The 25,679-nt window shown below is 38.0% G+C and overlaps 1 protein-coding gene across 1 annotated transcript in view; it reads left to right on the top strand.

Annotated features, from left to right (window-relative positions):
- Positions 1-25,679, top strand: part of CRACR2A (calcium release activated channel regulator 2A) — a 51,770-nt gene that overhangs the window by 6,783 nt on the left and 19,308 nt on the right. Inside the window, exons 2-8 of the mRNA XM_059466108.1 lie at positions 2,551-2,789; positions 7,104-7,215; positions 9,355-9,523; positions 11,040-11,186; positions 16,668-16,758; positions 19,304-19,399; positions 24,175-24,362. Of these exons, the coding sequence (XP_059322091.1) occupies positions 2,622-2,789; positions 7,104-7,215; positions 9,355-9,523; positions 11,040-11,186; positions 16,668-16,758; positions 19,304-19,399; positions 24,175-24,362 (971 nt within the window). The 5' untranslated portion in view covers positions 2,551-2,621. The remainder of the gene's footprint in view (positions 1-2,550; positions 2,790-7,103; positions 7,216-9,354; positions 9,524-11,039; positions 11,187-16,667; positions 16,759-19,303; positions 19,400-24,174; positions 24,363-25,679) is intronic.

Below are 25,679 nucleotides of genomic sequence, written 5' to 3'. Positions count from 1 at the left end.
AGAAACCTCGTGAATCACACATCCTTGTTTAGTATTTGGAGCTATGCTTGTTTGCATCAGATCATGATATCACCTATTTTGCATAGTGAAGTGTGTTTGTAGCTAAAAGAATGGAAATCAAAGGTCTTAATGGAATTGATTTTGTAAGCCATTCATTTTCTAAAGGAGATGCATGAGTGAATGGAACTACCTATGTTATTTGAAACTGGCTTTGAGGTAATTACTGAGTGCTGATTCGGTAATGTGGGACAAATTGCAGTTTTAATCTTTCATGTTATTACCAGCATTTGCAAACTATCAGGACACTGTAGGAATTATGATGAACTCTATCAGCTTTAGAAGATGCCATAAGGATTAAGAATTTTTGCAGATGCTCTAATTTAATTTTCTGCTGTATTGAAGACACTTGCTGTGTAGCAAGTTTTTCTGATGTGTGTAAAAGGTGGGGCAACTTATAAGAAGGTGCGGCTCTCATGATGCATGTAATTTCATTTTGTGTATGGAAGTATTTAGAAAGCATGATGATGTTTGCTGAATTGTACTGTACTGTTTGCTAACTGCAAACAACTTCATCAAAGTGTATATAGTGCCTTTTCTTCCACCATTTTTGATCTGGTTTTGTATTTCTGTTCTTTCACTTACAATAGGCTATTTGTTCCTTGCATAGTTTTTCTTTTTTGCTAAGGAAGTCTGATGGACTGTGCAGAGGCAGACACTAGCAGCACTTACTCTCTTGATTAGCTCAGCCTGTTCCTGAAGTTGTGGCCTTCTGGAAATTGTTGAAATAAAAAAATTTTAAAAAATCCCAAAAGCATTTTGAGTCTGGGTCAGATCTTGTCAAGACTGTCTGCAAGCTGTACTTGTCCCATTGATTTTTGGTGTTTTTACACGTGTTTTTAAGTTAGTATCATTGCTAAGCTGCAGCTGATGGTCTGGTTTGTCACCTCATACACTGGTGTCAGCCAGAAGTGAGCTGTATTGAAGTAATGGAGGTTCAGGTGTGTAAAAGCAGTATGAAGGGAGAATTTTATCCAGACTATTACACCAGTGTAGTTTGATTGTGGCTTTCCATCTGGTCCACTTGTGGGTGGCTATATACAGTGAGAGCAAAGATGTTGGTCAGACTTTCTGAGGTAGAAATTTTCCTCACAAGAGAAAGAGTTTACAGCTGTTCAGGCAGCTCTAATAGGCAAAATCCCCTTGTATGTGTGACCAGAATTCCCCATGACAGCCTTTTCTAGCCTTGTTAATTATGGATGCTCTGGCATGGATGCTCTGGCAGACTTTGGTGCCTCTTGGGGTGTGGAGTGTGGCTTGCCCCAGCAGAGAGGTCTTGGGGTTTATAAGGCACCACTGACAGCTGTACATTAAAATTCAAGGAAGATCCATTCTGAGGGAGGAGTTTCCTAAGGTGGCACGATACTGGGTGGTTTAGACATCTCTTGGCTTCCCTCTGAGTGTTTTTCCTTGTCCTTGTTGTAACAATGCACTAGGAAGATTCTGACAGGTTCTTTGGCTATATAGCCAAAGTTATTCCAGTTCTGGAAAGTATTTGAACAAGAGTCTTGGGATGACTGGAGTGATAAAAGAGAGGAGGGAGGGAAAGGAAAATTACCTGTGTTTGCAAATTTTTTCACATGATTTCAGAGGGGCTGAGTGATTTGCTCACCAAAATCTTAGTTTGGTTTGATGTCAATGGCCTATTTGCAGTAAATTTACACTTACATGCAATGTGGGAAGTCCAGCTGCCTGGCCCATGGCTATCAGAGAAATCACTTTGTCACGGGAAGCTGTGTGAGTTCTCTAAGATGAACACATCTTAGAAGATGCTGTGTTCCAAGAGTGTCAGGTTTGAACTGAAGCCTAGAGTAAAACAGGCTGAGTTGCTCTATGTGATCAGAGCCTTTTCACTTTAAGAAACTGCATAGACAAGCCTAAGGTCTTGTTTCCTCATATTCTATCTTCATATCCATGCAGTGCTGAGGTCTTTGCTCTGAAGTCAACATAAGTTCCATTTTTAAACAATTTTCACTGGCCTTTCTGTTGTTCCAGATTGTGCCAGTCATACTGCATCACAATCAGGCTATATTCTCATATTATAGTCAAATGCCTTAAAAATTTCTTTGTTCTGTTAAAAATTTTGAGATAAATTTGTGTCTACTTTAGGCAGACCTACTTAGATAAGAACTACAAATTCAAGACAAATATGTGAAGTCAAGTTGTAGTGACTTTACTCTTGCCTTTATCTGTATTTCTTGTGTTTTCTTGTTCATGTTGATCGATTGTCTGTGTTTCTTGTCAAACTGGCTGATTCTGCTTTGAGACTCCATTTCAGTTTTGTCCTCTCCTTCCCTCAGACTCCCCCTTCCTTGTTCATCCTCCCATTTGCAATGTCTTTAGTGAAGCCCATCAAGGGTAAGTGTCTTCAAAAAGCTTTTTCCTCTTCTAAGCTTTGGTGGCTAATTAAAGAAATGGTTGCTAAGAGATTGTATTGAAAGCATGATTAAGAGGGTCTGATTTGATTTTTTCCTTACTTTTTTCCATGCACAGGTTTCAGATCAGAATTTATGGGTAAATGGGATAGCAGCATCCCAGGATATTCCTGAGCTGAGACTGTAACCATGGACAGAATAAGAGGAGACTACACCAGTCCCGTGCAACCAGGAGATGCAGAGAGGAGCAGGACTGGAGAGCAAGACCCAGAACTAACTGTGCTGGGAAAAGCACAAGAGTTCTTTCAGATTTGTGATCTGGAAGGCAAAGGCTTCGTCACTCGTCAAGACATGCAGGTAAAACACAATTGGTTCTGTGAAATGCGCAGTGAGAGAAACTCCTAAAGCCCTTAATGAGTTGAGACTGATTAATTTAGAGTTAAAAATGTTAACACCCTCCTCATAACTTTAAAGAGATATGTGAGATTTAAAATAATATCTTTGAAGTCTTACATAATGCTTGCATTTTTCCTCGCAGACAAAGCAACAAAAAAGTGGAAAATCAAAGTAAATTAGGTTTAAAAAAAAGCCCCAGGACTTCAATTCTATTCTTGTTGAAAACATCGAAACACCATTAAATTCATTGCTTTGTGATTTGACACAATGTCAGGGGTGTATTTAGTCTGCCAATTCTATCCTTTTTTCAGCAAAATTGTGTAAATAAAGTCTTTCACTGTGGCTTCACTGTCAGGCTATGGTGAACTCTCAGCTGGATCACATATATATGTAAAAAGTACAGAGGAACAGCATTTTTAGCATTATTCAGTGTTGGCAGCAATCTTAGGAAATTGTGCTTAATTTGTTTGAGGGCCCAAAATCAGATTTGCTGAATATGCTGATGAGAAAAAGCAACTATATATAACAAAAGCTTTTGAAAATGTGATTGTGGCACATTGCAGAAGTGATAAGATGATTTGAGCCAGTATGTGGTAGAGAACAGAAATGTACTCATGCTTGACATGCAAAGCATAACTTGTGTTAATCCATTTCTACTTCAGCACTTACAGATGAAACAGAATTAGGGAGCAGGAGCAAAACAAATTCATCATGATCTATGACTAAAGAAAGCATCTAATAGAAAATTTAGAAACTTTCTCTGTCCTGAGAGACAAAAGTTGTCTGTATGTATGAAAACACAGTTGAAACAACTTTACCTATTTTGGAAAAGCAAAACCCTCCTAAATAAACTGCTCAGTTTGCTAGCTCTCAAGAGCTTTCTTTGCAGTTGTGTGTTGCTGAGTTTTCTGATGATCTCTGTTAATTATGCAAAGTTAAAAAAAGAGAAGAATGCAGATGTTGGCTCTGCAGTAGGCTTTGCCAATCTGCATTATCTCACTGAAGTAACTGAATTCAAAAAGCCAAATGTATTGCCAGTGGTAGTGTTTGGTAAATCCAAAGCCACAGAGAGTTTAATGGATTACAATTTTACACTCTTTTTAAAAACTGAAAGGCATAGATTTTTACCTAATGGAAAACCACAATATTTATGTGTATGTATACGTATATAAAAAGTTTTAATACCTGTTTTTGCAAGGAATGTAAAATTATTTGATTCTGTTTGATTCTAGGTTTATGCTTAGGGTGCTGCTAAATTTATACTTCAGGTTCTAAAACAGATGCTGCAAAAATGCAGTAGAAATAGTGTTGCAAAGAACAAATAAAGTTCTATTTCATTCCTCTATTTCATCATGTTTGTTTACTATAACTGAAAACTCCATCTATGTATGTAAGTGTATGTAAGTTCTTTAATATAGAAATAAAGGTGCTCAGGACATTTGAGATAGTGTTTATTTATATTTGATTTTATTTCCTGCATTTTTCATTATGTTTGCTCCCTATAAGAAAAACAAAATTTAATGAAATAAATCAGTTTTTTCCTTAAAAGGTACTAAGTGTTGATCACTTCTGCATTGTGCTGTATTTGGTAGGTCTTTACTGCCTATCATTCCTGAAGCTTTGCTTCAGATATAGGATGCTAATGCTAAGCCTTTTAATCTTTAGGCTTGGGATACAAGGCATGATTTCAACAGAGTGCAAAGTATCTGAAATTTAATTAATCTTGATGGAACAAATCTTGCAGTGTTTTTTTCTCTTGTGTCTGTAACAGTTACTACACTAAAGATTTACTCCTCCTTGATTATATGATGTTGTTTATTGTGAGAGGATGGTAATAGCTGGATTTTTAAAAAGAAATTAATTCCGTTTCCAAATATCAAATGCACTCAACTTTCAAACCAACAAGAGGTTTTCTGAAATGGCAAGAAAGAAAATTCTACCTTAGACTTGAAACCACAGTTTCATCTCTTGGTCCTTGAGGTTATAATGAATAATGAGAGTTAGTGCTGTAAAATGTTTTGTTCTAAAGTACATGGGAGGATTGGGTTCAGATGTTGCTCTTAGCTGTTTGACCTCTGTCCTTGTATTTAGCTGAGTAAAAGCTTGGTATTTTAGGAGAATTAAGCACAGATATCATGAAACCACAGAGCACCTTTGGTGGCAGTGTAGATAGCTTCTTTTGAAGCTCCAGTGGTATCTCTGAATATGTTTTGTTTTGTTTTCTTTTCTTTTTAAAATTTTAGGAGCCTCATATTGAAAGGGCCTATGTATTTTTACAGTAAGATTAAAATGAGCAAATAAACAAAAACACAACAGTGAGACCAATAACATTTTGCTTTCCTAGCCACAAACCACTTTAATTTTTTTATTAAGAAAAAACCCAAGAGGTTGGGAAAACATTGATTTAATCTTAGTAAGTGTCATACCTCATAAAAGTCTGCAAATGATCTGGAGGGAATTTAATGAAGCAAAATGTTGGTACATTCCTTAGAATCTCCTATTTTCACACCTTTTTTTTCCCTCTTCCCCCCAAGAAAATACAAGTAATAATGGTGTTTTCTACTGTAAATTTAGTGTAATTCTCAGCAGAATTTGGATGCTGCATTAGGGCACTGCAGCTGAGGTTGGAGAAGCCCATATTTGTCAGTCAGGTTTGCAGCAAGACCCCCAGATCATTGCACTGGCATAGCAGCTGGGTCCGTATTTTTGGCACAGTCAGATTGGGTGCTCCTTCAGCAGGTTCCAAAGATCTGGTCGTAAGAGTACAGTGTCTGTTTTTCTGAATGTAAAAAGAGTAATTTGTTTGAAGCACCTTCTCCCTCATCAGTGTGGTGTTGACTGTAAGAATTTTACAGGAGGAGCTGATTATAAAAGGTTTCCCATTAGATCGTAGAGTTTGAAATCCAAACTTTGGGAAGATGGGTGTGTTTAAGTAAGAAACTGAAGACACTGTTGAAAAAAGGCATTTAAACTGAGTATACATCCAGGTTTTACTTCTGGAAGCAGGCAGCAATACACAACTAATCCTTATCAGAAATCCCTTTTTAACTATTCCAGATAGTTCTGTGTTTTAGTAGCGCTGTTGCTTTTACTTCTCAGGACCACCTTGGAATTCCTTTTAACACTCCTATCCAAACAGTTCATAAAGCATACCCTAAACTCTTTGTGGCAACCAGGGAACTCCTGGTTAATGCGTTTCAGCCAATTCTTTCCTTGCCTGTATGGCTTAGAATACTGAATAGTGGTTTGTGCTGTTTTGGATTGCAGGAGAAATGGTTTTTTGGCCCCAAATCCTTCCCCCGCAGTGGAACAGATCAGCACTTTTAATCTAATGAACTTTATCAACCTACTAGCTTGCAGTTTTAATATGTTGTATATAAAACAGGAGTTTTGGGGGGGATTAAAATGTTAATTAATATAGCAGAGGAGTGAACCAGTGTGCATTTATATTGCCTCTCAAGCTGAGGAAAGGTTTTAATTTTCCTAGTGCTGTCTCCCAGTGGAAATGCTGGTTATTGGTGTTGTTTGCCACTCCAGTTTCCTCCTGTTTCTGGGAATCTGTCTACACTGTTAAAAGAATTAGAGTAAAACCATTAGTATCAGTTTTATAGAAGTCTTTTCTTTTATGTCTTTAGATTATCAGGAAAAAGTAGGTGATATTTGTGGAGCTGATTTTATGAAGCTATGTCTTTTTTGGTGTGAGCATGCTTAATTACAGAAGTAGACAGTCATGAACTCCATTTAACTCATTGTGGGAACTACAGATTTTGTTCTTAGACTGTGCAGCTGTCTTAGCTTTGTTTTATTTGCTTATTTATTTATGTACACTTTTTGAATCAGCTTGAATCAGTACAGTATATTCTCTATAATGTAGTCATCTAGAGACTCTCTTGCTTGACTTTATGACGTGGAAGGAACTTGTCATACAATTCTGCTGCCAAGTTTGCCCAGTAGCCTGATAACCAAGGCATTTCACCAAGCTAATCAAGCCATTTCACCAGGAGGCTGAGACTCCACCTCAAGTTCTTCCTCTTCTCCATATGTTTGGAATTTGTGGCACCAGACAGTTCTCCCTGTGTCATCATAATGGGTTCGTAAAGACAAATAAGTCATTAAAGCACATGTCCCTCACTTGATCTGGTTTTGCTCTGTAATTAGATTTTCACTTAGGGAAGCAAAGGACCTATCCTGCTGTGCTATGGATGTTTTGTAGAACCCAGACTTCCTCTTATCCTGTAGTAATGGAGAAAGTTGCTGCATGTTTTGTCATTACAGAGACTGCATCCTGAGTTACCTCTTAGCCTGGAAGAACTTGAAAAAGTTTTTGTTACATTGGATGCTGATGGCAATGGCTCACTTACCCCAAAGGAGTTCATCACAGGATTCAGTGAGTTTTGGAAACATGTCTCTTCTTTTGAGCTTTATTCATGTTCTGTACTCTCCACATGAATCAAATGGAACTTTGTCTTAACAGGACACTTAATACTTAAGGGTGCCAGACTGTTCCCTAAATGTAGCAGAGGAAGAAGTGATCAAATTATATGAATGAGTAGACAAAGGGCTTCTGGGTCTTTCTCTCCTGTGTAAAATGACAAGCCATGACACAGTATGAAAAAGTGATGAAATCACCTGAATCACACCTGTTTTAAGCTGTTGAGTAAATCTATGTACAATTTATTGAAGGTTTCCTTTGGGCAGGGGCGTTGGGGAGTCTTGTGTGTTATTTCATGTCAGGTAATAGGACGAGAAAGATAATTAAAATTATCTCTAATCTTAATGTAAGACAATGTTGGAGTATGTTAACACCACTGTCCTTAGACCTATGGGAATGCTTTCTACAATGAATTAATTCTTCAAGTGATGCTAATTTATTTCAAAACAAAACAGAATGAGGCACTTACTACTTCTGTAAGATATGATCTGATAAGTTCTTTGTAACTGCTTGTTTTTCAACAGCACCCTTATTGTCGTATTCTCTGTGTTTGTCACAGGGTGGTTTTCTCCCAAGATGTGACGTTCCAGATAAGATGACAATGTTAGTTAAACAGTGCTTGGTTGTTTATGCAGAATCAATTTTGTACCTAATTTTAGCTCTGCTGGCTAAGCTTAAGTATTTTCTCTAGAAAAATGAATCTCATCTAGGTGTGAATTGTAACAGCAAATCTTAATTTAGTTAATATCTACAGGTCCAACAAGCAGGACCTATGTTATTTCTATCAGTAGTTTGAAACCCTAATTCTCTTATGTCCCACCTCTCCCATTGTAGAGGTAGAACAAGTATCTTCATAGGGTATGCTCTAATCTGAAAATTAACATTATTAGAAAATGAAATAATATATGCTTTGCTTTTAATGAGTTAAATTAAGATCACTTCCATAAGCAGTCCCTGCATAACCAAAGCTCTTTACTAAGGGAGGTTGTAAGTGGCTGCCATCTCAAGCAGTTCCAGATCCTGGGGATTCTTGCTGCTCAGGTGCTGGAGCCCAGTCCAGAGGCCCAGGTGGATGTGGTCACTGCTTTCCTGTTTTAAACACGTACCCCAAAGACACCCACACACCACACACAGGACATAGACCACACCATGTAAAGGATAAGGATAGATAGTTTGAAGCATGGTACATCTTAACCTGCCCCACAGCACTGACAGGTATTTTCCAGGCCAGCTAGTCCTACATTTGGCTAGGTGATGATGTTGGCATTCCTGGAAGCAGAAGCTGTAGTAGATAAAAGCTGCTTGAGCAGCCAGAGTAGTGTCTGGATAAAGCTCATGCTGCACCAATTACTCTCTCAACTGGGAGGGTCCTGTTTCTATTTCTCTAATGGTGGCAAATCTGAAATTTACTGTAACCCCTCTTTGCAACGTACTCAGTTCTGTTGCAAACATGCTCTGTTGGGTGCTATGAGAAAAGCAAGATGGAGTTAATAAAAACAAAACTACACCAGTGTTTCTGTTCCCTTGGACCTATAGAAATTTCTGTAGTGGAACTTAGAATATAACAAAAATTAGCATAAAATCACAATATTCCCCACCCCAATCCCCCAGAAAGTTGACTATTCATGTGATAATTGCACTTCTGCATCCTCACCATAAAACTACTGTTAATAAAATGTAGCTTTCTGTGTGCAGTTTATATAGGAATTTAATGTGTGTCTTTGGTCATGCACTAAAAAGAATGTTAAATTTTATTTAATATACATTTTATCAGTACTGTTATTTTAGATCCCTAACTTATTTGAACCTATCAAGAAACAAACCCACAACATTTATGAAGAGTTGTTACTGCAATTTATATCCTTTTATGTTTTGCATGGAGATACAAATTTTTTTATTGTTTGTGAATTTTGAGGTGGATGATTTACTGAAGGTTAGACATTAAATGGGGCACAAAGCCAGCCATAGAACTCAGGGATCCTCTTGGGGTGCCCCAAACTTTTGTTCATTTACCATAAAATTTGAGTTTTAGTATGACATTGCTTCTTATAGTAATTTCTGAAAATGCTAATGTGTGTAATTTCTAATTCTTAGGCCAATTTCTTTTGGAGCAGATTGCTTTGAAAAATGACATGGTGCAACCATCAGAAGGAGAAACAGCCTGCCCAGTTAGATACGAAGAGACCATGACTGGTGATGAGGATGAAGAATTCCAATTCTCAAATCTCATGGATCGGCTTGGAGCTGCAAAGGTTTTGGATGAGTGAGTTCTCACAGCAATCATCAGTTGTATGACCCTTTATGATTCACCTCTGGGTTTGATTTAAATGGAATCCAAGATGAGCAGCAAGAACAAAAGCTGCTAAAAACCACAGAGTTTCTTTAAAAAACTAATTTTCTTGCTGTCATGATAAAATGCTGTTTGACCAGATTTCTAAAAGCAAAACTGTTGTACTCCAGGTACATGAAACGTGTTTTTCTGCCACGTGATCTGAACATAGATAATTACAAGCATGTAATCCACAGATGTCACTGATTTTCAATCAATGCGTGTTGACTGCTATTTTTGGCAAGGGCTGCATTTAAAGTGCACCATAAGTAGGGAATTTTTCTCCATTTTTTCTGCTTTTTCTCCTCTTCCTGCCTAATTGCCTATTGTGATTGCTTTGGTAATTCTACTTCTTCCAAGGCTAGGATGGATCTCTCTGAAAAATGGAGCATAGAACCTGCTCAAAGAGCTTTGTATGTGACGGCCTCACATTCATTGGTCAATCACAATGAATACCGTAGAACAAAAAAAAAAAACAAACAAAACCTTGGGCAAAAATGGGAGAGCATCTGGACAAGTGGTACAAATATTTAAGAAATACATTGTGATTCTTACTATGGAACAAAAGCACTCATCTGTCCTTGTCTTCCCTTGACTGCCTGTTCCAGGAAACAGTTCATTGTCAGCCATCCTGAAAGCCTTTCATTATGAAGAGATATTTATCACCCATTTTTTCTATCCCTACTCTTATTTTGTCCTTTAAATGCAGCACTCTTTGCTGGCTAGGTTCAGGATTGCAATGCTCATGGAACAAAGTGAGTCAGGAAGAAACAAAGTGGTTCAGGAAAATATTGGCAAAGTATTAGAAACCCATTATAATTCACAATAGAGCTGTCAGTGTCTGCTGAACAGATTTGGAAACACAACATTATCTTGGTAAATCTTTAAATCAAAATTTCAAGATGTTTTGTTCTGCTTTTTGTAGCAGAATCACCATGGAAGAAAAATGTATTGAAAATGAAAGAATGCGGTAGAAATGCAATTTGTTAACATATCTATGTTACTTAGGAGTCTGAATCTCATTCATTTCTTACGAGGGAGGGATTTTGTTAGCTTTTCCACTGCCCCTCCCCTCTAGATATGTGGAAACTTCTTTAATTCTAATAGAAGTGATGGCAGGGCATACTGTATCTCGTCTTGTCTCCTTTCTTACCCATTCCTGTTTAGGTGGAGTGTCTGGCAAGGCACCCACTAAACAAGCAGTTCCTGTGCTGTTCTGCAGTCAGGAATGGCCAGATGTTGCAATGTATTTTTTTAAATAAATTCGATCTCCATAATTTCCCACCCCCTCATCCTTCTCAAATCTGGCACAGTTTAGGTTGTTTTTAATAAGTTTTGTGTTCTGATTAGTGTTGCCCTGCAGCCTCCATCTACTAAGGGTGCTAAGGACATTTACTGCAGCCTGGGAAATGTTCTCTCTTAATGAATCCTTTATGATGTTTTCTTTCAGTGAGGCTGATGTGAAGCAACTTTGGTTGCAGCTAAAAAAAGAAGAACCTCATTTACTTTCCAATTTTGAAGAGTTCTTGGTCAGAATTTTTTCCCAGCTCCAAGAAGCAGATAATGAGAAGAATGAATTGGAATGTGCTCTAAAAAAGTTAGTACTTCTCTTTGTTAGACTGCTTGTGTAGTTTGAGATATTTCACCTGCTATTTGAACTTCTGAAATAAACAAGGTATTTCAGCGGATACCGAAGGACAAGACTTCACATAATGTAAAATTTCCTATAATGTGAAATTTTATCAAGCATTAAGACTATGGGTAGAACCATTCATATGGCAGAACTGAATCAAATTAGCTTTTCTCTTCTGGTTAAGATTTTATTGACTGAAATTCTTTTGCAGATATCTGTTATTGCATTGAGGTTTTAAGACAATATTGAGTGATTCCAATCCAGTTAATCAGTTTGATTCCAGAGGAAAGTCATATTTAACAGTAAATCTGGCAAATTGTCTGTGTGCTTTGCAAGCATTGCATGCAGAAAAGCTATAAACCTGGATTAACTGGCCAGAGACATAAGAGGTTTAAGATGTTAGAGCAGCACAAAGCACTGATACTAGTGAAAATGTAAGTTAACAAATATATATAAAGCAAAGCTATGAAATATAGTAAATAACATATGTATGTTTTATATGTAAAGCATATAAAATATAAATATAAACAAATACTTAAAATACACATACAAAAATATGTATAAGAAGTAAAAATTAACAGATCGTTTTTTTGTATGTAGTTATCTAGAGGGAGAAAAGTTATGATGTTAAATCTTAATACAATGCAAAACTGTGGGTGTAGTTGAAGTTCCGCTGTATTTTTATTTTAAAGTGTAACTTCTGAATTTCAGATTCTTACAGACTGAGCAATAAAGGCAAATATATTGATGAAATTTTACTTCATTTGTTCAGCACTCTCCTGACTATTCTGAGAATGTGACAAGGCCTATGAAGAAGGAAAAGACCTAAAAATGTATGATCATTAAAGACAATTGGTTTATAATAAGTAGCATTTTCACCTAAGTCTCTGTGTGTGGTTTTAGCCTTCAGGCAGCTGGAAACAGCATACAGAGAGTTTTGCTGTTGATTTTAGACTAGAGCTTGTTAACTACCATGTGTGGTGAGAGGTTTGTTCTGTGAGGGTTTTTTGGGTTTTTTGGTGAATGTTTTTTTGGGAGCTGAATGAAAAAATGTGTCTCTTTAATAGCTCTGATCAGTGCAGAGGTGTACAGAGAGTACATTAGCATTATCTTTTCTGGCTGATGTGAAATGTCTAACTTGAAAGTGCGTTGGATTTTCAAGCCTTTGTAGTAGACACGTTTTTGCTAATTTCTTCTTTTTGTTGCTCCTGCTAACACCGCTGATTTCAGCACGTTGATTGTTGTTTTGTTTGTAGTCGATTGCTGGAAGGAATCAGAGTAGTAATGTAACAGTGGGGATAAATAACTTGTTTCTTTTAAACTATGTATGAATCACAACAAAGCTCAAGACAGCATCATAGAGGGGAGAAGATTAATTTTTTTTAATACCCACATACTCAATAGCACTAAGATGCATGTATCTGAGAGACTGGCCAGGATTTACTGTGGGGTCACAAAAGAGAAGGGATGCTGGGTTTTGAGGACCTGTAATGTCTACTGGGCTCTTCTTGATTGGTGACAATAATATTCTTTGGAAATTGAATATGAATTTGATCTTTTGTCTTTTCTTCCTGAGTCTTTCCTTCCTGACTCACCTCTGTGAGTCATTAGGCAATAAGGCAGTCTACTCTCTGCCTTTTGTCTCATTTCCTGGGTGTAGGCTGTGCTTTTGTCTTCAATTGTTCCTTTTTCTTCTATCCTGGATGCCCTCAGAAGTTTCATGTGCGCGTGCTGGGATCTTTATGCCATAAAAATCTATGCTCTTCACCCGTGATGTTCTTGTCTACATTTTTTTTGGCCTTTTTTTCTGGACCTTTCACATGTACATATTTTCATTCTTGAACCTGAGTCCCATGGTTTGAGACATCCAGGAGTTTCATCCTGTTCTGGTTCAATAGATCCAGTAGGTTGCTGCTATTCCTGTTTGTAGGTCCAGGCGGCAGTGAGGATGAGCATATATTCTTGATACACAAACATGCAAATACAGCACACCTGGGGGACTGTGCAGGTTTATACTGATGTAACTAGAGAGAGAGAGGAAAAAAAAAATCAAATGGGTTTTAAATCTAAACCAAATGTGATTTTGTGGGTACGATATTTATTTACCAGGGTTTGTTCTCCTTGATTTTCGGTATTTGTGTTTAATTTTAAGGGCTTTGAAATTAGTTTGAAATTAGATGGCTTCTTAAACATAGTAGTAGTGGTTTTAAAAATAATAGGGTGATGTGTTGAGCACCCCAAAAGCGCAGAGATGAACATTAGGAAGAGAAAATAAAATAATGCTCATGTGATGGGCAATTACAATTCCAGAGAAAGCCCATGGGGGCATTGCAGAGAGCTTCCCAAAATCAGCCAAAAGAGCCCAGTAAACTGCTTGGCACTAGCAAGGAGGGTACTGGGCATGTGGCAAAGCATGTTTTTGCCACTGCATGGACTCTTAGTGCACCCATATCCTGAGCACACTGTGGGAAGTTCTCGTCTCTGCAACACAGGAACAGTGTAGTGGGATGGGGAAAAGTGCAGGGAATGGCAACTCAGTGGTTAAAGGAATAGAGCAGCTATTCTGAGAGAGCTATTTTTAAAAGGTCATATCTCTTGAATGAGGAGGCAAAGGCTGGAGTGGAGTATGACAGACCTTGTTATTCTTCAAATCCCTGGCAGTAGAACCAAGGGGCTTTTAGTAAGACTGATAGGAAGTAAGCCTAAAAGAGATGAGAAGGACCTTTTTCTTCTAATAGCAGATAAAATCTTCAACTGCCATTAGCTCTGTGTGCTGCTGTGCTTTTGCATTTGAAGGACAAACGTAATAAAAATGTAGACTCTGTTTCAAACAAGAGTTCTAAACAGGCAGGGAAAGGGAAATATGAACTGACTTCTCACTTAGCATGGGATAGTGTCAGAATCCATCTTTGTGGAAGATGAGGAGAATCAGCATCTCAGGAGATTAGTTCACATTGTGCACAAATCACTGTAATTTTTTAAGGAGAAAGAACCATTATGACAAACTGCACAGACAGCAGTTATGAAATCAAAACAATTCACATTGCAGCTACATGTATGGGCAGAAATTAAACCCTTGCAAGTGTGTTGATCCTGAACCTATCGTCTGAACTTAGTGAACTCACATTACATTTCATTTGTTTTTATCTCTATCCCTTTATTCCACAGTTACTGAAAGGAGAGACTAAATTATCAAATATGACTGAAATTATAAAACTATGTGTTAAGCTTGAAGAGGTAATCTAAGGGAATAGAAAAACATGTTGTATTTTTCACATTAAAATGATATATCCTTATCACATAAAAATGATATATCCTTATCAATTCAGTTTTTTTTATTCTGAATATATCTGGGGAATATTTGCCAGCTAATTTTTTTTTTCTTCTGCTTGTTAGTTATTTTTCTTATAATTGTTAGACTTTTGATTACGAGGGGGTATTATTTTCCCCTTCTGTTTAATTTGATCAGAGATAAGAATGGAATCCATGAATGTAATGCTTGCAGGGTATTCAGCCTGCAGAAATGGCGTGTGCTTATGTGCCAGAGCAACTGAAAAGATTCCTACACTCAGTAGTGCTTTCAGGATGTAGTCTTCATGGTGCTGCCATATCCTTTGCTTCCAAACACATTAGAGGGAAAAAAAATACCTAAATCAGCAAGCTAAAACACAGGACTGAAGTTATTCTCCCTGTCATACAGAAGCCCAGGAAATCTTTATGATTCCCATGGAAACACTGACTGCTGTGCAGTGTGTTCTGCCTCTGCAAAGTTACAGGGCTTTTCAGTAGTCAGTCTAGTGCTGGTCAAAGGGACATTTAACTGCATGAATACAGTAGGTGTATGGTCCTAGCATCTCTGCCATGCCTTTCTAAGTAGTTGTTATTTCGCTAGGGATTTGTGTAATTTGCTTCCATTGATAAATGCTAATTTAAGAAATTAGCATTTTCTTAGTTTCAAGAAAATAATTTGAGATCAGAGCATGACACATTTTTACAGTGTAAGGCGAGTAAAGCAACTAAGGGGCTTCTGGATTATCTGGCACTCTCTATTTGAAATGTTGCAATTACGTGGCAAAGGCCCTTTTGGGGCCCGGTTTTCTCACCTAGTCAGAGTTTATGAAAGTCTTAAGTGACAGCCATTGTTTTCCTCCAATTCTTGTAGCTTAACAGTTGTGTATTGCTTCTGTAAATCCTGTGAAAATGTCTCACTTTTTTTACCTGTGACTGAAAAAGCAAGCTGGCAGTGTCAGGTGTTCTGCTGTTGAAAGGGGGAAAGACAGACTTGTTTCTGGCTTTACTCACTCTTCTTAGATTAGGTAAAGTTTTTGAATTTTCTATAAAATTGGCTTTGTTTTAAATTAGAAGAGAACCAGGCCTTCAATAAGGGAAAACATAGAATATGTACCACATTGGGTAAAAAAAAAAAAGGTAGATACAAAATAAATACTGGGTTTTTTTCTACTGCATGTTCCTTGTCTTGCTGATGTGAATGCCCTTGAAGATTTGGTACTTTATTCTTTAATCTGCATTATGCAGATTGCTCAAGGAACAGCTATGGCAGGAAGAATATGAGGCAATATACAGTACTGTCAGATAAAGTTCCTAATAATCACTATAAAAATTATTCTACGATGTCCCCTGAGTTTGATACAAAGATATTTTTGCTTTTCAGTGTCTGGATAGTGAGCATAGCATAAAATAGTAGCAGAACAAAGCAGATATCTTGTTCCCTGTCAACACTTAAATTTTTTCTGTCCTAGCTAAACATTTGCTCCTAAGCTAAACATTGTAATCCTTCATGGATCAAACTGCAGTGATATTTTAATTGCAGTATTCCACTGGAAAAAAGTGAACTTTGTAGGTTCTTCTTTTTTCTTCCTACAGTTGCATACACTTGTGCACAGCATATTTATTTCTGTTCCTTGTCTAGGCTTTTCAAATTTGTTTCAGCAGAGCAGTTAGGGAGGCAGTAAGGCTGCTTTCAAGAAGGTCTTTCAAGAATTCTATTCTAGCTAATGTGTCTTAGATAGAAGTACTTCATTCAGTACCCTTGAATGGGCAACAATGCAGTCTAGGAATAGAAAACAGGAAATTGCTATGAAAATAATTTTAACGGTCAAATTTAGGTTCTGATATGTTGGTATTGTCATTAGGAAACTCTCTTCCTTTTACCCAAGATCTAGTAGTCATTAAAATTGCATAATGAACAGCTGCTTTTTATGGAAACATCAGCTTTATATTAGCTTTTGAGCTACTGAAGTTTTACTTCCATGAGAAAAAAAAAATCTGTGAGCATTGCTGCACAAAAATTTCTATTTCCTTGACACCAGAACATTCTGTGGAGTTTTGTGTAAAGGCAGAGATGTGGAACTTAGCTGGTAATGTGGGCCATGACTTGAAGTAATGCTGCAAAGACCCACTCAGTGTATTTTTATTTCTTATTAGGAAAATTGCTGCTTATGATGAAGAAATTCAACATCTCTATGAGGAAATGGAACAGCAAATCAAAAAGGAGAAAGAACAGTTTCTCTTGAAAGTGAGTGTCTCTGTTATAGTGGCCATGGATTCTGCTCCCCCTTTCAGTGGTTTTAAACTCATTCTGGGTGTGAAATTAAATCCCACAAAATGTATTTCACAACAGAGGAAGAAAAAATTTTTTTTCCTCACAGCTACTTTTGTGCTGCAGCTTCAAACTTTTAGTCTCTGCAGCTGCAGGCTAAGTGACTTGTTGGATGAAGGAGCTGTGATGTCCTGTGCTCAGTGGCTGGCATACAGCACAGCTGGCATGCTTTTGAAAGTCACTTGAACTACAAATATTGTATTGTTGGTGCTACTCTAGGTCCAGCTTCTGGTCACAATCAGGAAAAACACGCTGTGAGGTTGTTCAGAGCAGCACTAATCCTGTTGAATTCTGCATTCTCTGATTTTTGGGAGGGATAACAATAAGAGATGAATCAAGTGATGGTAATTTGTGGAACAACCACAGGTTATTTACAAAATAAATGCAGGACAGAATCTTTGGTGACTGCCATGGTGCTTCCAAAACACCTGAAGATGAATTCCCTTCTCTTGGGAAGTTGTCTTTAAATCTCCTCTACTGTGTCTGTAGTCTTTTCTTTGGATTTTTCTTTCCTGCTTTTTCTTGTGAAATTAGGAAAGTACCAAGGACTCCCGGCATGCTCCAGGAAAGAATCACCCTAGAATCTTATGGGTGGGAAGGTGATGCATTACTTCCTAGCTGGGTCAGGATGCTCAGGAACTTGGCCAGTTACTTTTTGAGTATTAAAATATTGGAGGTTCCACGGCTGCTCTGGGTGCCCTGGGACAGTCAATCATGAGCTACTGGCTCATCCCTTTTTGTTGTCTTGGCATCAGTCATTTAAATGAAACAAATACATGGTTTCAGCAATATGTGATAGAAATAGTTGCCAAAATAGTGGTTATTGCCTCCATTCTCAATCAAGTATGTATAAATATATCTAGACAATGTAATCAAATATATCTCAAGCTTCCTTTTGTGATGCAAATATATCAAGTATTTTTTGTTCCCTGGCAACCAAAATAAAATAAAAGAAAAAGAAAGAGAAACAGAAAAAAAAGTGCCTTATCAGCTGCCTAAGGAGTCATTCCTTTCACTTGCCTTACTGGGTAGTGAACCTGACTCAAATTTTCAAGTTTTTTTCCATTCCAAGCTGAGAGCAGTTTTTAGTGGTGGATAAGATGAAACCTTTAAATAAAGTTTGTATACCAGCTGAAGGATAAAAAGTACTTGCAACTTTGCCTGACAGCACTTTTGTGGAACAAATAGTTTATGTGCTCTTAATAGTCCACAACTGAAGTGGTACTGAAAAGCCCCAAACAACAAAGACTTTTCCGTAAGCAATGATTGTTGGATCTCCTAATTAGTTATATATTTGAGGTTAAGCCATTTCTTTCAGGCTTTTTCATGAAAGCTTCCCACTCAAGCTATTTACAGTTTAGTCAGCAGTTGCACTAAGGGCTGCCAGACACTCATGAAGTATTGTTTCTTTGCATGACTAATTTGAGATCTGGGGAGATCTGACTGTTAAATTCTTTCTCTAATGCAAAGTCTTACAAAGACTTTTCAGCCTGGGGAGATGCATTGATGCCATATAAAGGGGAAATTATGGTGGCTTGAATGAAGAGCAGCTATTGAAGAATACATTTAAAGAAATTGGTAAGATGCAAATAAGTACAAGTTGTAGCTATTTACAATACTTAATACCCTGCTGACTGAATGTTACACAAAAGGGGCAGTTAGTCTGTTTTTTCACTTGCATATATATTCTTCCCCAGAAAGAACCAGTTGTCGTGCATTTCATTACCCCATCACGCGCACTGCTTAAGGGACAACACTTGTAACAATGACTGCTGCCATGAGGGAATTTTTATTTTTGTTTAGAGGCATTTTCCTGGGGACCTTAGAGAGTAGAAGAAGCCTGTTTTTGGAGAAACAGGACAGATTCTCAGCTGATACAAACTGCTGGAACCTGATTTTACTCAGGAGAGGGCTGACAATTTTTTTCAGCTGAGGAGTGTCAGGAGTAATCCCAAATGTGACTGGGAGTTCCCGGTGACTGCAGGATACTTAGATAGTGGACAGGTTCATATAATTGCTAAGGGAAAGGCAGAGCTTGAAGCCCCAGTTGCTTGTTTATACCAGTGGAACATCTGTGAAAAATTGTTGTTAGTGACGGATTCGAAGCGTGGAGTTTCTTTCACATCAGACTGAGTTGCTGTGGCTGGAAACAAGAGGATACATTCTGGCTGCATTGATCTAGACTGGCTCAGCTGCTCAGCCTCCTGCCTGGGATGTTTGCCTCCACTTTCTAGACTCAATACCTACTCATGTGCAATCAGCACATTCTGTACCAACCATAGCCATGGAAGCTGCTGGACTACAGCAGTTTAGAGATTCATGAGTGATACCACCCCTAAACTGAGTACTACCTGTGTCTTGTGATAGTCACTGGGGAAAGCTTAATCACTGACTCGTTATTTCTCCTCCTATGATGCAATTGTGCTGTTCTGTTAATCCATTTCCTCTTGGAATTTTGCAGGACACAGAGAGGTTTCAGTCCCAAAGTCAAGAGCTGGAACGCAAGCTGCTGTCAAAAGAACAGGAACTGGAACAGCTAGTTCAAAAACAGAAAAGGGTACTAACTGATATCCTTTGGAGTTAAGAAATAGATGGCTCTTATTTGCTCATATGATTTTCTTTAGGTACTATTTTAGGTTCCAAAACTGCAAGTTGGTGTGATGTGGTTGTGCCAAATTGTGACCTTCTGTTGTTTTTGTGTCATGTGCTTAGGAAAAATGTTAATCTCTATTTCTAAAGTAGTTTTCCTTTTATGTGGCAAAATGGAGAGTAAAATAATGCTTTGCATGTTGTCCCCAGGTACTAGGTTAATTTTTATGAAAATGTGGCATAATTCCATTGCCCTCAGTCTTCTAGGAACTGGCTTAACACCCAGTTTAAGAGCAGAGAACAATGATTTGGCTCTTCTAGTGCACACCTCTGCTCAAAGCCTGTACCAGCCACTCATTTACTTGTTTTGGACTGATTCAGCACTATGAACTCAAAATGCTCCCTCCTGAACAACTTGCTCCTGATATATCTCTGTGATAACAGTTTTATAGCAGTGCATGTTTTCCTTGCATTGGTAACAGCTTGTCAAGTTCCCATAATAAAACCTGAGGTGTTTTGCTTCTAAAATGCATGGCCTGCTTGGGGGAGCAGAGAACTTGCTGTAAAGTGGCTGCAAGGTCATTGCAGTAAAGACTAGTAATAGAGAAAGGAGGTAGCACTGGAATTTAAAGGGCTGAAATGGAGTGCTGTAAACACAATTCCCTCTGTAGAATATGAATTTGTGGACAAAAAGAAGAAAGTTTTTCACAATGAGAACCATCAGCTGTTGCAATAAACTTCCTGGGGAAGTGGTGGATTCCCCAACATTGGACACTAAAGATTTAGCTGGGCAGGATGCTGGGTCATCTTGGCTAAACTGTATTTTTGCCAAAGAAGGTTGGAACAGATGAACCTTGAGTTACCCTTCCAAGCTGGTACTCTGTTATTCTGTGAAATTTGCCTGATAAGAATGCAGGACTGAACTAAAAGTCTATTCCACAGTTGAAATCAACTGCCTGATGTTAATTACCTTTGTCCAGTATCACTGTGAATCAGAATATATGTGGTTTTATGCAGGCTCTTCACCACATTGCAGCACTATAATGGAATAATCTATACTTTGAAGATGTCTGTGGGGGCATACAGATCAGGCATTTTTAGTCTGAAACTAACTGAGGAAGTATAAGAAATTACTTATTCTAATTTTCTGATGAATATGTTTAATATTTTCCTTTGTTTGTTTGTTTTTGCTTTAAAGCTCTGTTTAAACTTGGTTGTCAACCAGTAATTCTCTAAAAATTTTTTTTTTGAGTATGTGTTTTCTAAATTTGGTATAAAACCCACAGAAGCTATTCAAAGGCTTTCACTCAATTTTAAGCCTGGTGTAATCAATCAATATAGGGAACAATACCAGGAAGTCTTATCTTATGATTGTTGTCTAAATTGCCATTGTCTAATATTGCCTATCCTGGAGAACATAAAACAATGTCTGTGCTATTTTTATTAGTATTGGCTTTTTATCTGGTTTTATGTTTCCATTTCTATTTACTGCATTGCTTATTATGAATAATATTGCCATGTTTGGTTTTTTTGTAATTTCTAGTATTTAGTATTTCCCCTCTCCATTATGAATTTGCATGAATCACAACAAGGGTGCTTTTGAAAGACAGACTCTTCATACACCATAAAGATGAAACTATCCCATTTTGGTTTTATGGAAAGGAAGCTGTGTTGGACGAATGGAATTCACTATTTCTAATGCTGAGATGACATGATTTCATTCAGATGATTGATGAAAACTGAAACTTCTGTCATTCAACCAGCTGATTGGCCCATTGTTAATCTGATATGTAGTATTTGATGGGGTTTTTTTCTGATATACCAACCTAGTCTATTATTTGAGTGCTTTACTCAGTGTAGTTAGAGGCACTGTTTTCTACATATATTTTTCTGATTTCTAATGATCCTCTCTGAAAGTGACTCTCATCTTTACCCAGATCTGTTTTTGTAGTACCATGTCCCCACTCATTTTCTGGTGTTGCTTTTCATTCACTGAGATACCCATGTGTGGTGTCTAATGTTTGCCTTATCCAGAGGTCTCTTTCACTTTTGCCTCCTCCTCTGGCATGGAAATATACTTTGATAATTAAATCTCTTCTTGCAGACAGTGAAAGTAGCTTGATTTAGTTACAACTTCTCTGCTTGGTTGTATGAGAGAACCTCTTAGTCCACAAGGGAGCAACACAAATGCTTTTTTCCAAACTTCATTAATAAGTCTCTTTTTTTTTTTTAAATTTGAAATACAGTGTAGTTGTTTTTGTGTTGGAAATCATTAACAAAAATATGAAAGGGAGCTTTCAAACCAAATGAGATCTGCTTTGTTTCCTCTGACATAGCCAGAGGGGTTTTCCCTTATGAGGGTTGTCTGGCTGGCATTGTTCCTCAAGGGATGTCAGTTGGAACATCTCAGGAGGAGGCAATGGGGACAGAGGATATCCAGCATAACCTCTAGGGCACAGACTCTTGTGTGAGAGAAGAAAGCAGGTGTACGCCAGGTGAAACGCAGGGGAGTTACTGGACTTCTCACATAAAATGCTGGGTTCTGTGCTGATGGCAACCACTGAAGAGCACGATCTTGGAATTGGGAATGAGATGCATGAAAACATGGATCAGTACCACTCAAGTGCTTATAACTGCCTTATGGCACTGTATAAATTTTGCATCTTTCACATGCTACTGAAATAAATAGGGAGAAAAAAAGAATATAAAAACTACAGACAGGATGCGGAGCTAAGAACAAGGGACTGCATGGTGGGTGCTCAATGTATGTGTCTTTTGGGGAAACCAATAAATGTCCTCAGCAACCGCTCATTTGCATTTGATAATTCCAGATCTTTATTCAACTTAAACTTGATTTTCCTCTCATCTTTGTCAGAAAAAGAGAATATGCACCATCAACTACTGTGTCTGTGCTTGACCTGTGGAATGGGTTAATTCTCTCTGCTACTTAGATTTTTTTAAACATGTCTAAGGGCCATTAATCTTTTCCCCAGCAGTTTCCATCTACCAGATGAACATAGAAGCCAATTTGCAGCTCCAATAAGCAGCTAGAAGCTATAGGATCTATGCCATTCTACCACCAGCTGAGCATTCCCCTAGTGAGTTATTTCTCTGTGTTGTGAGTTGTTCAGATGAGGGCTTTAAAGGTAGTGTTTGGTATTTCTCAAAGGATTGTACCCTCAAAGGGTAAAGTGGAAGAAGGGAGCTTTGTATTGCTGTGAAACAATCCTTCCTCCTCTTGTTATGTTCTGGGTTTTACACATTATATTATTGTTTTTCTGACAAGAGTGAGCACCAGGATTTATAGCAAGTATTTCTAACATCAGTATAGATGATTCTGGGAGCTGATGTTGGCTACCATTGCAGTTACATTTCCTGAACAGTCTCTGTGTAAGTTTTCAGATGGCCATACTGTTCTCTGAGTGGGGTTTTTGTCTGCAGCTTTTTGCTCCCTAAATTTTTGAAAGTTCATCTTTGTGTAGTCACTTTTTGCTTCTCCCAAAGCCACTCCTCTGGATGAGTGTTGTTTTAAGTACCTGAAGCAGCTGATCTTTTACTTAGAATAGGTAACTTTGTTTTGTCAAGGAGTGGAAGCAATATTCAGGATCTGACGTAATCTATCCATGTAAGCCAACCTTGTTCAGCAGTAATCTAATGCCCAGCCAGTGTTCCATGGGAAATGTGAGCCTGCTGAGGGTACAGTTCAGCAAATACATTAAGCTGCTGCTGCTGCTGCTGCTAGGTGCTCCCACTCTACATGTGTTCCTGACTTCCCACAGTCCAGGCTAGAAAGTATTTTCTGTGCTTATTTTTAACCTGGACCTCGTTCAAATTCAAGACTACAACAGCAGTGTTCTAGGGTAGGAACTGACTGGAAGAGCTGGATGAGGACAGATTTTGGTTGGGTGAGCTCTGCTTGTTGGGATGGGCAAAATGAGAGTTCAAACATTGTTATGTCTCAGATCTAGAAGATTGAAATGGTATTATAATGCTCCAAGGATGTTTTACAGTCCTTAAAATGAATACAGAAAAAAGAAAAAAAAAAACCCAAGCCAAAACAAAATAAAACTTTTGTATTTTAAGGTCAGCAGTGCTTTCCCTAATATGAAGTTTTGCTGTGCTGTCTAAATTTGCTCAGTTAGCCAGGGAGAAGCAGATAGAACTTCTTTATGTACCAGAAGCCACTGTTGTCTATTGTTGCTTGTTTTACAGGGAGGTTGTATGTTTCCTTTGATGTACATTGGAGAGGGAGTATAAAACTGAATAAAAAGACTCTAATTCACACTTCTTGGCAGATCTGAGGTGGCAAAAAGGTCACTGCTTGTTCATATTGCTGGGGATGGAAAAGTTTATCAGCTATCAGATTTAAATCTAGCAGTTTTTAGGTAGATCTCTGAATCACTCAATGTAGACCTGGTCTTTGTGGAAAATGGTCTAAAACAGCAGTTGTGGATATCAGCTTAATGCTGCTAATCTGCTCTGTAGCATCTTTTTTATGCTTTGTACTGGTGTGTTCTTGAGCTGGATAAAATTCAGTTATAGAATGGAATGGCTTTGTTTTTGTGTAACATAATTATGTCCGTACAAAGATTGGTGGAAGAGCACCATATGTATTTTATTAATTCTTTGGCTTTGATAGAAATAGCTCCCTGCTCAGCTAACCTCTAAGACCCAAACTGAAATCCTCAAAACCAATGCCTCAACCAGCTGTAATGCTTTCTGTTCTCTTTTCTTCCACCCCAGTTAGAGCATCAGTGTACACAACTCCTCAGTGGCAAAGAAGAAACCAAAGTAGAGAACACCAAGCTGAAGCTGACTAACCAGGAGCTGCTGAGAGAGCTGGAGAGAACATCCCATGAGCTAAGCCTGGCTCAACAGCAGCTACAGGTGCTTCAGGAGGAGGCATCAAGGCTCCATGAGGAGAAGGAAATGTAAGTGTCCAGCTGCAGCAGTTCTTGTGCACCTGCTTGGTGTGCCAGTAAGCCCCCTCAGGGTACCCAGTGCTGTCAAAAGCAGAAACCACTTGTAAAGCTGAGTGCAGTTCTAGCTGCTTACCCCCAGGTAATTCAGCATGTTTTCTGTAGCATATCTGGCTTCTATGGAATCTTTTGCTAATTTTGTGTTCAAAATGCCAGTGTTCTCCCCACTGCCATTGGTTAAGGATATTTGGAATTAAAAATTGAATTGAAAATCCATGTAGTGTCTTAGTTTTGAGATACCAATGGAATTCCTTGTGGAAATGCCTTACAGTTGTGGCACATGATGCTTCATTCTACTCAAAGCTGAGTCTATCTGAAACTTGCTTCTCAGAATACACTCTGAGATACCTAGGATCTTCTTTTTTTTCCTTCATCAAAAGTAAGCCTAGTAAGGACAGCAAGATAAAATTTAGCTTATCTCAATTCCCACAATGCTTTGTGGCAATTCAGAACCCCAAACCATTTTGGGGTTTCCAGTTCAAATGTTGAAAGTTTCAGATTCTGACTCCAAATTACAAAAAAAAAAAAAAAAAATCAAGAAGAAATGTTTACGATTCATATTTTGAGGGATAAAAATGACTTGTGACAGTTCCAGCTACCTGTCTTGCTCCAGCCTTCTGCACAAAGCAGAAGAATCATTACTCTGAGGCTGTAATTGGCAGAAATGTTCACTCAAGTCCATTTTAAAGAAAATGCTCAGGGATCTGTAGAAGCCTCTCATTGCCCATGGAGGGCTCATGAATGACAGATGGACCTGGCCATTGGAGCAATGAACTATATAATTCAGAGCTGTTGCTGGCTGACATATTTCAGGATAGAGCAGAACCTTAGTTCAAATGTCACATTATTTTTCTCTTAAGCTTTGTGCCAAGCTCTATTAAGTTATCAACTCTTTAATTTTTCTCAAGGGTAAAAATAATTAACTTTGTTGATAAATTAGTGTTAAAGAGTGGCCACGGTGGTTAGAAATTTTAGGTTTTCATGTTTGATATGTGTTTTGGAAGTAGACAGTAGAAATACTCCTCCTCAAGGTGGTTTGTTTCCTCTTTGAGGCCTCTCTTTTCAGATCCAGAGCAAAGATTATGAAATGATCTGATTTAAAAGCTACAAAGGAAATCTGCCCAGTGGTCAGACTGCTGAATAATACTACTGTACTTACAAAGCACTTTGGATTCAATAGTGGTTTATGGAATTAGAGCTCAGCCCTACTCAACTGCACCTGCAGTGTTGCTTTAAACATCTGTGTCAGTCTGGTAAGACCTGAGCTGT

This window comes from Ammospiza nelsoni, chromosome 2, assembly GCF_027579445.1.
Source record: "Ammospiza nelsoni isolate bAmmNel1 chromosome 2, bAmmNel1.pri, whole genome shotgun sequence".
NCBI lineage: Eukaryota > Metazoa > Chordata > Aves > Passeriformes > Passerellidae > Ammospiza > Ammospiza nelsoni.
Note: the sequence above shows the minus strand (reverse complement) of the source record. Positions and strands in the feature narration are given on the sequence as shown.